This window comes from Chlorocebus sabaeus, chromosome 8, assembly GCF_047675955.1.
Source record: "Chlorocebus sabaeus isolate Y175 chromosome 8, mChlSab1.0.hap1, whole genome shotgun sequence".
In the NCBI taxonomy this organism is placed as follows: Eukaryota; Metazoa; Chordata; class Mammalia; order Primates; family Cercopithecidae; genus Chlorocebus; species Chlorocebus sabaeus.
In genome coordinates this window covers 51,183,206-51,196,329 of record NC_132911.1, presented here as the reverse complement: position 1 = coordinate 51,196,329, position 13,124 = coordinate 51,183,206, and the positions used below count along the sequence as shown (strand labels likewise).

The following is a 13,124-nucleotide window of genomic DNA, read 5'->3' as shown; positions in this document are numbered from 1 at the left end:
AGCCTGGGCAACATAATGAGACCCTGTCTCTAACAACAACAACAACAACAACAACAACAACAACAACAAATTCCTCAAAATCCGTGTACACTTCTGCTTAAGAATCACTGAATAGATAAGGGTAATAGGTAAATTCTCATATCTCAGAAACTTAATATATCTCTAGAAGAGTTGGAGTTGGATATGTGCTAATTCCTTTACATCTTTCCTTTCCAATAATGTTAGTCTGACTTTTTTTTGACACAGGGTCTCACTCTGTTTTCCAGGCTGGAATGCAGTGGTGTGATCACAGCTCACTGCAGCCTCAACCTCCCCAAGCTTAGGTGGTCCTCCCACCTCAGTTTTTTTTTTTTTCTTTTTTTTTTTTAAGTAGAGATGGGGTTTTTGCCATGTTTCCCAGGCTGGTCTTGAACTCCTGGGCTCAAGCAATTCATCCACCTCAGCCTCTCAAAATGCTAGGATTACAGGTCTGACACCATGCCTGGCCTAATTTGACTTTTATCTCTGTGATTGGGACATTAAAATGAATATTATTGGCAGTATCTATCAGCTTACAGAATAATACCTTTTCTTTCCTACCATCAGTTATTCAATGCATTCAGAAGGTCTTTAGAAATTTTCAGTGAGTAGCCTTTCAGTAAGTACAGATTGGGTTTCTCAGGATTTTATGTCTCTTTTTTATCATTTAAGTGCTTAGGTCAGTAAATCATTTTTAAGAGCAGAGTTTTCTCAATTAGTATTGTAGCAAATTACCCTTTTTGTCAATTGAAGCTGTATTATGGACTATCAAGTGTGTCTCTTAAGTTTGTAGAGCTTTGGCATAATCAGGATGGCAGTTTTAAACACTAAAAACCATGGAATTATTAAGAATACAGATAGGAATTCTGTTAATTTAGTTTCGGCAGTACTGTGAACTCATTATTTAGTTAACAATCTGGGAAAATTATATACAAATAGATTTTAAATGAATAAATGTTGGAAAAATTCTTGAAATGGGCAGTATGAGTCTTAATAGCAAGTTTTATTGCACGTCAGAGCTTGATCTTTTGGTAAAACATCTGAATCTAAAATATTTTACATGCAAATTCTTGCTTTATACACAATGATTTGTCGTAGGGTTTGAGAATATAGAGATAAAATATACAGCCCCTGCCCTCAAGAAGCTTTTTGTTTAGATAGGAAAAATTATCCAGTAATACCATGTCAAATGCTGGGACAGAAGCAAAGAATCTTGGAAACAGTAAATGTTTAAAGTGAGTTTTCAAGATGACCAGAGTTAATGTGAGGCAGAGGAGGGGTGTTTCCAAGGGAAGGAGTAGTGAGTGTGTGGGAAAGCACAGAAGAGTGAGAAGGAGACAACTATATTTTATTTACTTTCTGTGAGTGTAAGTTCATAGGATCTTATATAAAGTTTCCAGTTCATTTGAGAAATAGGTGCTTTTTTTGAATTACATATTGTTTTTGTGTTAATATTGTTTTACAGGGTGGCCTCACACCACTTTTACTCGGTGTACATGGACAGAAACAGCAAATGGTGGAATTTTTAATCAAGAAAAAAGCTAATTTAAATGCACTTGATAGGTTTGGAAGGTATAGTTATTTTATCTCTGTATTGTTCTGGAGTGATAACAGTCACTCAAGTCATAAACATTAAATTAATAAAATTAACTTATACTTATTGGAACATGGTGATCGGTATCAACACAAATCAGTTAAGGAGAAATACAGTCATTTGGACTAGGCAACATAAAGAACAGTTTTAGTAGGATTCATCTTCTCTTATTATATTGACTGATGTTATTTGTTATGTGATGTTTTCGGTTATATGATCTTAGGTTAGCTAAAGGGATTTCATATTAGTTTCATGAAGTGTGAACTTTAGCTTTTAGTTTATGACTCAGTATTGAACTTCTTAACCCTTTCTATAGTTTTTAACCTCTGCTTCTTATATGCTTTTCCATTAAATATGCTATATTAAACATAAACAGGAGTTGAAAATCATTTTGTCTTTTGAATGACTGCTTTAAGTTGCTTTCTTTAAAGAATATTAATGTTAGCTTATCCCTACATGATGATTAATTGCTATTCCCAAATACTGTGAGTTCATTAGCTTTTTTTCTTCTTTATTTCCAGTGTATTTTGATGTTTTTATTTTTAATTGGTATGGAGAGAGGGAGTGAAGATAGTTTTAAGTGGATAACATACACTTCCTTTAATGAAGGCAAGCTGTAGGTGGGTGATAAAGAGAAAAGAGCTAGACTTTAGATTCACACAAAACTGGATTTAGTTCCTAGGTTTCTTACTTGCTAGGTGTGTGACCTTGGGAACGTTATTTACTACCACATATGTTGTCATATATGAAAAGAAGGAGAATATATCCTTCAAAGTTGGCTGTGCATAAGAAAGACATATATGGCATTTAATTCAGTGCCTAGCACATGCTTATTAGCATCATTAACTGAAGCTACTATAACTACTATTCTTACTATTATTATTAATATTACTGCTTTCAGCCTGCAGATAGCTCTCCTATTTAGCTGATTTTCTATTATGGCATATCAGTCTAGGGAAGCTGGGAAGAAATCTTCAGTTAAATCTTTGTCCACTTCAGATAAGCAGCCCTAGCATAGTTTCTTGCCCATCAAAGTCCTTTAAATTAGTAGCTTCTACTATTCAGTACCCCACTGAGATAAGAGGATTCCTTTTTGTCCCTTTCTTTTAACCTTGGTGGTATTTTACAAAGATGAACACTTGAGCACCCAAGATGCTTATGTTTTTTAGTACATGTAAATGTTTAATTCTGCATGGACAGGCAAGATATTAAATTGGGAAAGTATATCAAATTAGCTTTTAAAATAACTTTATTAAAGTTCCTAAGGGAGAAATTATCTGTCATTTTAGAACTGCTCTTATACTTGCTGTACGTTGTGGATCAGCAAGTATGGTTAGCCTTCTGCTTCAGCAAAATATTGATGTATTTTCTCAAGATGTATCTGGGTGGACTGCTGAAGATTACGCTATTTCTAGTCATCATAATATGTAAGTATTTACATTAAAAGGCTAGTTAACACTAAATCAAGGTTTAAATAATTTTAACTTTTGCATCTTAGATATCAGGTGAGATGTCATAGTTTGGTTTAGGTAGTTTTAGAGTGGCCATGAGTTAGTCCACTGCATCAGCTGGAAATCAAACAAAAAGCTAGACTAGTTAGATGGTGCCAATGGGTGCAGGATTCTTTACCTCAGGACTTTTAAGACCTTTATCCTTAGAGATCCCAACGTTGCTCATTTCATTCCATATATAACACCTATGCATTGGATAAAAATTAGAATCACGTCTTTGATTTTTCTGATTAGTTATTTGGGTCTTTAAACGTCTAGTTTAGTAGAAAGTCTTGTATTGTTTTCTGGGGACTGTCTCCTATGTACTCCTTGAATTTGTCCAAGGAAGACAATCCTTTTTATCAAGTCAGAAGGAGGAGGAAAAAAGGACATTTTAATCATTCTGTTGTTTCCATTGATTCTGTTGCTGCATTGTTGCCACTGAAACTGGTCCTTCTGCCTGGTAATGGTTGACCTTTGACACCAACATGCCCTTACTGATTGAGATCCCTCAAGTCTTCATGGTGATCCACACATAGACTTCAAAGTTATAACGTTCTTTACTTCACATACCTGTGCTTGTGTGCTCAGTCATTGTTCCCAAAGCACCAGCACCCTGCTCTGGCAGCTTGACATCCTGGCTTTATCTGCATGCAAAGTAAGCAAATTGACCCTTCCCCCCACATTCAAAACCTGATGTGGAACCCACATCTTATCCTAGACTTAACTGAGAACTTCATGTTAAGAGATCCTTTGAGTCCTGTGTTGGTCTTTTCTCTAGGAGGTATTAGTTGGGCTTGTTCTAAACTGTCAAAGAGGTTCAAATAATGTGGCAGAAAGAGATCAGTGTTTGTTTCTTCTTCTTTGCTACCAGATATGTACCCTGAGGCACCTTTATATCTGGTATAGTACCTTAGGCAGTAGAAAGTCCCATGTTAACCTTCCCTAGAGCAGTGGGCACCCAGTTGTGGTTGGCCCCTTGAGTGATCTGTTTTCCATGATAATGAAAATTTCCCAAGTTACTTGCATCTCTTCCTCAATATTTAAAAATATTTTCAAATTCTACCTCACAGGAAGCCATTGAAGATAATTCTCGAGATCTCAAGTAGGTTAGTTGGACTTAGAGCTAAACCGTGTTCATGACTCATCACTGTCCATGTGTAAAAGTAGGGCTTTGTGCTTGCTTTGGCTGCACATATCCTAAAATTGGAGCAATACAGAGAAAATTAGCATGGCCCCTGAATAGGCAGGCTGCACAAATTTTTGAAGCATTCCATATTTTGCCCAGTCACTGGAAGGTCATTTGACTATTTGCTGACTAACTCTAAGGAAACAGTGTGAATCAAAGCAAAATGGGTGCCATCTGAATATTGAAATTGTGAGTTTTGCTATAAAAATATTCATGTAAGGTGGCCTATGAGATGTTCCCAGAGCTGAATAATGTGTAGAGTGTTGTGTGCAAAATATATTGTTAGTATGTATTCAAAAATTAGAGAATGTCAATTTGCAACTTCTTCATGGGACCTAAAACAAATAAAAGCAGGGTTTTGGTCTCCCATGTCCGCTGGAGATGAACATGGATATGAAGCATTATCTTAACAAACATCTGCTGGCTCAGAGTGTGAGTCTGTAGAGAAGGATCATTGGTCCAAGCCAGGTCTTGACATTCATCCATTGGTTTTTCTGCTCTTGGTGTGACTGATAAACTCCATAATCGTAGACAATCATGTTACCTACTTTAATGAGATATTTATGAATAAATTTAGTTATAAACTGTGAAATAGTTGAGATGCTCTGAATTATAAGCCATAAAGAGTAGGACAACTAATGATCAAAATTAGTAACATTTCCTGAAAGCTACAACATTTGCATATTTTTTTAGACTGAGTCTTGCTCTGTTGCCAGGCTGGAGTGCAGTGACGCGATCTTGGCTCATTGCAACCTCCATCTCCCGGGTTCAGGTGATTCTCCTGGCTCAGCCTCCGAAGTAGCTGGGACTGCAGACGCGTGCCATCACGCCCACTTAATTTTTTGTATTTTTAGTAGAGATGGGGTTTCACCATGTTGGCCAGGATGGTCTCAATCTCTTGACCTCGTGATCTGCCTGCCTCGGTCTCCCAAAGTGCTGGGATTACAGGCATGAGCCACTGCGCCTAGCTACACATTGGGTTTTATTTGGGATTCGAAGATAATTTCGGTCATAAAGTTTAGGAACAGATTATTCCATTGCTTTACTATTTCTGTGAGCATTTAAAAATTTTATCTTGTTAAATCTTTATAGCTTAGTGAAATAAGGCAGCAAAGTCCTCGCTTTGTAGAAGACATTGAGCCTAAAAGAAGTAAATTTTCCAAGAACAAATAGCTCTTCATTATGGAGCTAGGACTTCTTCAGAGTTGGGACTTTCTATTATGTCAAGCGAATGCAAGTTAATTTACTGAGTCCTAGTGGCCTTGATTTATGAGTATTTCACCTTACTTTTTTTCTTTATTTAGAAGCTTAATGAAAAGTTTGTAGGATGTACACAAAAGTAGATGGGATGATATTGTTTTCTGATATTCTGATATTGTTTGAAATACTCTAAGAATTTTGCATTTTGTAAGTATTTTTCATGTCAGTATTAAAATAGTAATTTTATTTACTACATTTTTATACATAGAATTTGCCAATTACTTTCTGACTATAAAGAAAAACAGATGCCAAAAAAATGTTCTGAAAACAGCAATCCAGGTAAGACTTCTGATAGTGAATTACTTTAGGTCAGTTGTCCCCAGCCTTTTTGCTTTTTTGGCACCAGGGATCGGTTTTGTGGAAGACAGTATTTCCATGGACTAGGGGAAGGTGCAGATGGTTTCAGAATTATTCAAGCACATTGCATTTATTGTGCTACTTTATATTATTATTACATTGTAATATATAATGAAATAATTATACAACTTACCATAATGTAGAATGGGTGGAAGCTCTGAGCTTGTTTTCCTGCAACTAAATGGTCCCATCTGGGGGCAAAGGGAGACAGTGACAGACCATCAGGCATTAGATTCTCATAAGAAGCACACAACCTAGATCCCTCACATGGGCAGTTCACAACAGGGTTCATGCTTCGATGAGTATCTAATGCTACCAGTGATCTGACAGGAGGCGGAGCTTAGGTGGTAATATGAGCCATGGGGCATGGCTATAAATACAGATGAAGCTTCTCTGGCTTGCCTAATACTCACGTCGTGTGTGGCGTGGTTCCAAAAAGGCCATGAACTGCTACCAGTCTGTGGCTTGGGAGTTGTGGATGCCTGCTCTGGGTAGTCCTACCATAGATGAAAAAGTAAAAGTAAGGAAGTTTTGATGATGAACAGCGAAGCACAGATCGTGTTACATATGCTTGTACCAGCAAGGCTGCAAGGCTCACTGTTACTGACTTTATTCCTCTAAATTTGAAATTCAAAGAGGTATATTTGCTTTGTTGGAACAAGATGTGTTCTTCTACCTGCTGGTTAATTGTCGTGGTAACAGTAATTTTGTTAAAACAAGATGCTCTGCTACCATTTGCCAAAAGATTGTCATAATAAATATACAAATTGCCCAACTCTAGGCTCAGCAGATTATAATAAAAGTACAAAAATGTTTCACAATAACAAAAATGCCAGTATGTTACCTGGATGTGGACACCTAGTATATTGTACAATTCAAACTGTGTGAGGACACCTTTAATTTAGCCATATGTTTATCAAAGAGCTTCTGCAAGTTAGATTTTGTATGTTGCAGGAGACAAAGATGGAATAGATGTAGTTTTGATCTTTAAGGTGCTCATAATAGAATAGAGCTGTCTCTATTTCATTTCTGTGCTTTTTCAACAGAATTTACAAAGAAAACATTTGTATTTATGTTTTCACCTGTCTACTTAACAAATAACTGTCAGATGTCTTTTATATACTAAGCATTTTTCTAATGCTACAGAACACATTTAAAAATACAGACAGGAACTTGTTATTATCATTGTCATTTTTATTATTTTGCTACTTTATTCAGTCCTTACTGTGTGCTAGATGGCCACTGGAAGTTTATATTTATGGTTTATATATTATATTGATTATGTGCCAGACATATGTGATGAGGAATGAAAGCTTTAAAAAAAAGTAGGTAGGATTTAAGGTGAGCATGCAGAGTGAGTAGAATTTTTCTAGGTAAAGTAGCAGAAGAATGATGTTTGGCGGAATGAACATGTAACGAGATGGTGTGTTTGGCAGAAGGAACATCTAACGAGATTGCCTGTATGGGAGGAAGAGCAGCAAGTGCAAAAGCAAGATGCTTGAGTGAACTTTGCAGGGTTTATGAGCAGTTCACTTTTGTTAGTACAAAAAGTGTGAGATACAAGAGGTTGGGAATGAGGTGAATACTAAGCTAAGGCAAGTGTATGATAGAATTTTTAATACTATAGAAATTAGTAGCTCTTATCCCATGGGCCATGGGAAATTTACCAGGTAGAATGCTTTGGACTGCAAATACTAGATGAGGAGTGGCTAAAACTGTAGGAACCAGAGTTGTTTTGGTTGTTCAGTGATATCCTAGAATCCCACTTGTCCCTCTTTCAGCTGTGCTGTTGGCAGTGTCTTGTTCATGTCTCCTTTCACAGTTGACTAATCTGCATCAGCTCCAGGCATCTTATTCTCAGAACACAACTTTGCAAGGGCTGCTTTTCTTCATGTGTTTCTTTAAATAGGGAGAAAACTTAGAAGCATGCAGTGGACTTTCTGTGACATTTCATTGGCTGGGTCACACCACATGCCCATCCCCAAACCGGGCACTGGGAAAGCAAATGTAATTTTGTGACTAGCTTAGAATAATCATTTCTCTTTCTGAAGCTGGGGAGGAGTATTGGGATAGTAAGTATCCCAATAGCTTTGTGTTTCTTCTGCAAGAAAGAATTAGGAATGGCTATTGGTAGGGAGCCAGCAATGGTTGATGCAGGGACTCATTGGAGAAATTTGAGCAGGGGAGTCAGAAGATTAAATTGGAGTGTTAAGGCATTCTGGCTATGGTGTAAAACAGGGGTTGTCAAGCTTTTTCTGTAAAGGACTAGGTGGGAAATATTTTAGACTATGTGATCTCTGTCATACCTACTTAACCCTGCTGTTGTAGTGTGAAAGCAACTATGGATAATATGTAAGCAAATAGGCATGACTGAGATCCAATAAAACTTTATTTACAAAACCATAAGACAGACTGGATTTGGCCTGTGGCCTATAGTTTGTGACCCCTCATAGAGGTTGATGGAAGGTAACCATGTAAAGAAACTAGGAGACAAAGGAAGCTTTTGTAGTAGTCAGCTATAGCTTTCTTGTCATATATCCTTGGACTAGTATCAATGTATTTAAGGTTTTTACTCATCTGTGGTAAAATAAATAAAGTTAAGAATCTCAGTTTTTCATTTTAAAATGTTGGCCTTTTTTGGTGTTATGCCTTTTTCATTTGTTTTGTTTAAGTTCTTTTTTCAAGTAAGAAATAACATTAATAGTTGGCAGATTTTTTTTTAAATAAAAGTCATTTGGTAAATGTTTATGTTCCCAGTGGCAGTGAGAATATAAAGCAGAGGCAGAAGAGAGGGATGGTCAATATGATTTAGTGATTATTGAATGAAAAAGGTATGGGGGATAGAGAGAAGGATGATTCACAGGTTTCCAGGTTGTACACTAGCATTTAACCTGGACATGAGGAAGGAGTAGGAAATTTTCTGGTGAATACAGAATAGCAAAGAGCAGCAGGTCAGCAGGAATGACTAATTTTTTTCTGTGCATGTTTAATGGCATATTCTTATATTTTGAGTAGGTAATTGGATAATCAGCATTTATAGCTGGCATCCTACTAGTTTGACTCTCAGTAATAAGAATTGTCAAAGATTCAAGAATCTGAAAGTTGATGATAAATATCCATGTGTATCACCCATCAATGACTGAAAGTCAGTCAGCATCCACAGAATTGGGACAGATGAACTTAATGGATAAAGATGTATATTGGAGTTGTGTTTTCCTTAGGGAATGATACTCTCCATGACCTATGTGAGTCACAGCTGCCAGAAAACAAAGAGAGAAAGGAACGTATTAAAGAAGCACAGCAAATTCAGTTCTAGAGTGCCTCTGCTTGACTTCATGTTATATTCTGACTTCTAAAAAATCATTTTCTGGCAAAATGTGCTTTGTGTTTCCTCCTCTCTTTCTGCCTGCAACCAAACAGAATCCCTTTTAGCAGGGAATTTTTGTGTTCTTCCTCTAACAAAAGCAACAAAAATAACAAAAAGAAGTAACAGAAAGAGCTTTTTTTGTATAGGCTAGTATTTAAAGTAAACTTGAGAGTGAGTACCAGGATTATATTTAGAATTTAGGGACTAGATGTGAAAACTATATAGAAATCTAAAGATTGCTGACTCAAACACAATGTGGTTTCTTTGCTTTATTTTCACAGCTCTGAATTCACAACTATTAGTTATATTTATATGCACTATAACTTTAGAAAGCACTTTCCCAAACCAAATATTAAGTGATTTCTTGTAGTTTCTATGACTTTATTATAGAATTGACTTTCCAAATGTTCATAACAATTATTGAGAGTTTTCTACATAGTATCATCTCAGCTGTGTCCACATGAGCTATCTATCTCCTTGTGTTAATGAATAATGATTCACTAGGAATATTGGTTTTGGCATTTAAAGTGATTTATATGGCCTGTTCTTTTATTTTTACAACACCTTAGCATGATAAAGAAAGTGACATCGACTGGGCGCGGTGGCTCACGCCTGTAATCCCAGCACTTTAGGAGGCCAAGGCGGGCGGATCACGAGGTCAGGAGATCGATACCATGGCTAACATGGTGAAACCCCATCTCTACTAAAAATACAAAAAATTAGCCGGGTGTGGTGGCGGGCGCCTGTAGTCCCAGCTGCTCAGGAGGCTGAGGCAGGAGAATGGCGTGAACCCGGGAGGCAGAGCTTGCAGTGAGCCGAGATCGTGCCACTGCATTCCAGCTGGGCCACAGAGTAACATCAATTATTGGATAATATTATTAAGCAATTGAAGTTATGAACAGTGTAACAGTGTTGGTCCCTGAGCTGGATTCATAGTAAAGAAGTAATCATGGCCAGTGATTGAAAATCTGCAGTTTCATATTGCCAATCACTGATGCCAAGGTTAAAGATGCATTCTGACTTGTGGTCTGTCATTGACCTCGGGGTTTCTGTTCAGGGAGAGAACCAGATCATGAAAGCAACCCAACTGCCTATTACAAGAATCATATTTTGCTTTTGATGTTAGTGTACAAACACAGTAACATTTTACTTATTTCAGTTGCAGAAAATCAGTGCATATTATTTAAAAATTTTTATCCACTGTCATTAGTACACATTAGAATATATTAGAACTGGACTTAAGCAGATAGTCTAGATACATAACACTATCATATTACAGTATATAATTTCAATTAAAATTTAAGAATTTGCATTTCTTTCTGTTTGATGTTGATTTCAGCTCCTAATAATTTTAAGTGTGCCTACACTCCAGTTAGTAATCTTTTAAAAAAGCACTTAAATGCACTGTAGGGGCTCAGTAGTTAGGGTATGGTGAAGTAAAATCTTTTCAAGTGAGGAAGCCTTTGCAACACTACAAATCATCTGCTAATTCATTTTTGGTAGATTTAACACGTAGTGAATTAAGTTTAATCCAAACAAATGGTGACACAGTTAAGTTGGCTGGTTCTTGTTTTTCTTCTCCCTTTGGCTAAGGTGAATTATTTTTCACGTGTTAGTCAGAAGCCAATGATGTGGCAGTAGCTTAACATAGATTAAAAAGTTAATTCTTAATTTTAATTATTATTTATTTTAACAGGTAAATTTTAATTTTAATTATTTTCTAATTTTTCATTGTCCATACTTGATTACTTAAGAATAAAATTATTTTAAAAGCATGCAGTCCAAAAGTTCAGACATCTGAGAAATACAAGCAAATTAACCTTCTATTTTTGCATCTGCTGAAAATGTCTCAAGAACCAGATGTAAATAAGCATTGCGATAGAGAGGTATACCTTTATATTCAAATGTTACTGTTGAATTAGATTTTTACATTATGTTGTTTAACAAAGTGTAGTAAGTTTAGGCATGTACAATTATATCATGTAAGTAGCATAAATCATCAGCAAAAAATTTAGCATTTAACTCAGAACGCTAAGTTTTGTACATTGAGTTTTAGAGACAAACCCTAGAGATATTCTTCATCATTATGGAATAATCCTGAATGGTTCCATAAAATGCTAGGTAATGCCACTTTAGGAGCTTTGGATCAATCATTTTATCGTTCTTGGTTTTAGTCTGATTATCAATAGATAATGTGGCTGAAGAAGATAATTTCTTATTTTGTATATCCTCCAGCTAGAAAATTTTATGGCTATTGAATGTGAAATTTGGGGAACATCTCATTTTCTGGAATTCCACACTAGCACCTCAGCAGTTTCACTCTCCTCCTTGTGCTGTGACAAACTTTGGTTCCCATGTTTCAGTGAGCACATTTATGTTTTTGATATCCCAGGAATCAAATGAAAAAAGAATGATCAAAGGCAGTGGGGGAGAAGAATATCTTAGTGCGGAAAAGGGCAATCTTCCTTTCTATTCCTGAAGCCCCAGAGTGTCTCATCCTCTAAATCTGACTACTTAATGGAAAATCCAGGTGGTAAAGATGGAAGAAGATACATTTTGCATCTTTGTCTTTTTATTTGTGTGTTCCCCCAAGTCAGATGGGGTGAACATTTATATTAGATTCTGAAGAGTGGTTGGGAATAAAAGCACAAAATGAAGGAGGGCCCTTTTTGAAATTTTTGAAAATTGTTTAATTCATTCAAACAGAAATGAAGCAAACTTTACACAAATTTCAATGATATACAATGATAGAATTACATATTAAAATTATATGGTAACAGTTCTGTATATATGATTAAATTTAAATGTCAAATATTTTTAATGACTAAAGTAGCAAACTGAGTCAAGTGATAAAATCAATTAAAATAAAAAGGTTCTTTTTATTCAATAAAGCAATAACCATCCTTAATATCAAACTTCCACTCAAGGCTGAAGAAGAAATGCAGAGGCATGGAAGTAATAACGTGGGAATATCAGTAAACCTGACTGATGGTGCTGCTGCTGGCAATGGTGATGATGGATTAATTCCACAAAGAAAGAGCAGAAAACCTGAAAATCAGCAATTTCCTAGCACAGAGAATGAAGAATATCATAGGTAAGCCTATGGTAACATTTAATGGGAGATAACTATGTGCTTTTGAACTAATCCTAATTTGGGCTAATATTAATGATGAACAAATTTTACACTTTTACTAGAATATTCAGCCTTGTCTGGTAATCAGAAGAATGAAAATCAGCAAACAATGTGTTACCATTTTTTCCAGTCATTAATTTATTTGAAAAATAACCAGTATTGGCAAATGTGAGGGAAAAAGCATTTTCTTTTCTTTTTAGTGAACTTTAATTTTAGCTTCAAGGGTACATGTGCAGGTTTGTTATATAGGTAAACTGTATCATGAAGATTTGGGCTACAGATTATTTCCTCAGCCAGATAATAGGCAAAATACCAGATAGGTAATTTTTTGGTGCTCTCCCTCCTGCCACCCTTCACCCTCAAGTAGGCCCCAGTGTCTTGTTCTCCTCTTTGTGTTCATGAGTTCTTATTGTTTAGTTTCCATTAATGAGTAAGAATATGTGGCATTTGATTTTCTGTTCCTGCGTTAGTTGGCTTAGGATAATGGCCACCAGCTCTATCTGTGTTGCTGTACCTGAAAAAGACATTCTCACATACTGTTGGTAAATACATTTTGGTGTTAATTTAGTAGCATTTTCACACACACACACATATATAACATAGTAAGGATATATAATATATGTATGTTAAAGATATTTGTATAGATATATATACACACATATATACATATATATTTATGTTACATATATGCTTATGTATAAGGACATTTATTATAG

The 13,124-nt window shown here is 35.9% G+C and overlaps 1 protein-coding gene and 1 non-coding gene across 2 annotated transcripts in view; both read left to right on the top strand.

The window, feature by feature from the left end:
* LOC103236753 (POTE ankyrin domain family member A) overlaps positions 1-13,124 on the top strand; it is a 66,053-nt gene that overhangs the window by 26,167 nt on the left and 26,762 nt on the right. Inside the window, 5 exon segments of the mRNA XM_073018617.1 lie at positions 1,485-1,590; positions 2,902-3,039; positions 5,760-5,845; positions 11,049-11,161; positions 12,203-12,369. Of these exon segments, the coding sequence (XP_072874718.1) occupies positions 1,485-1,590; positions 2,902-3,039; positions 5,760-5,845; positions 11,049-11,161; positions 12,203-12,369 (610 nt within the window).
* LOC119625018 (U6 spliceosomal RNA) lies at positions 4,279-4,385 on the top strand. Its single transcript, XR_005241167.1, has one exon. It is a non-coding gene; the product is annotated as a U6 spliceosomal RNA (small nuclear RNA).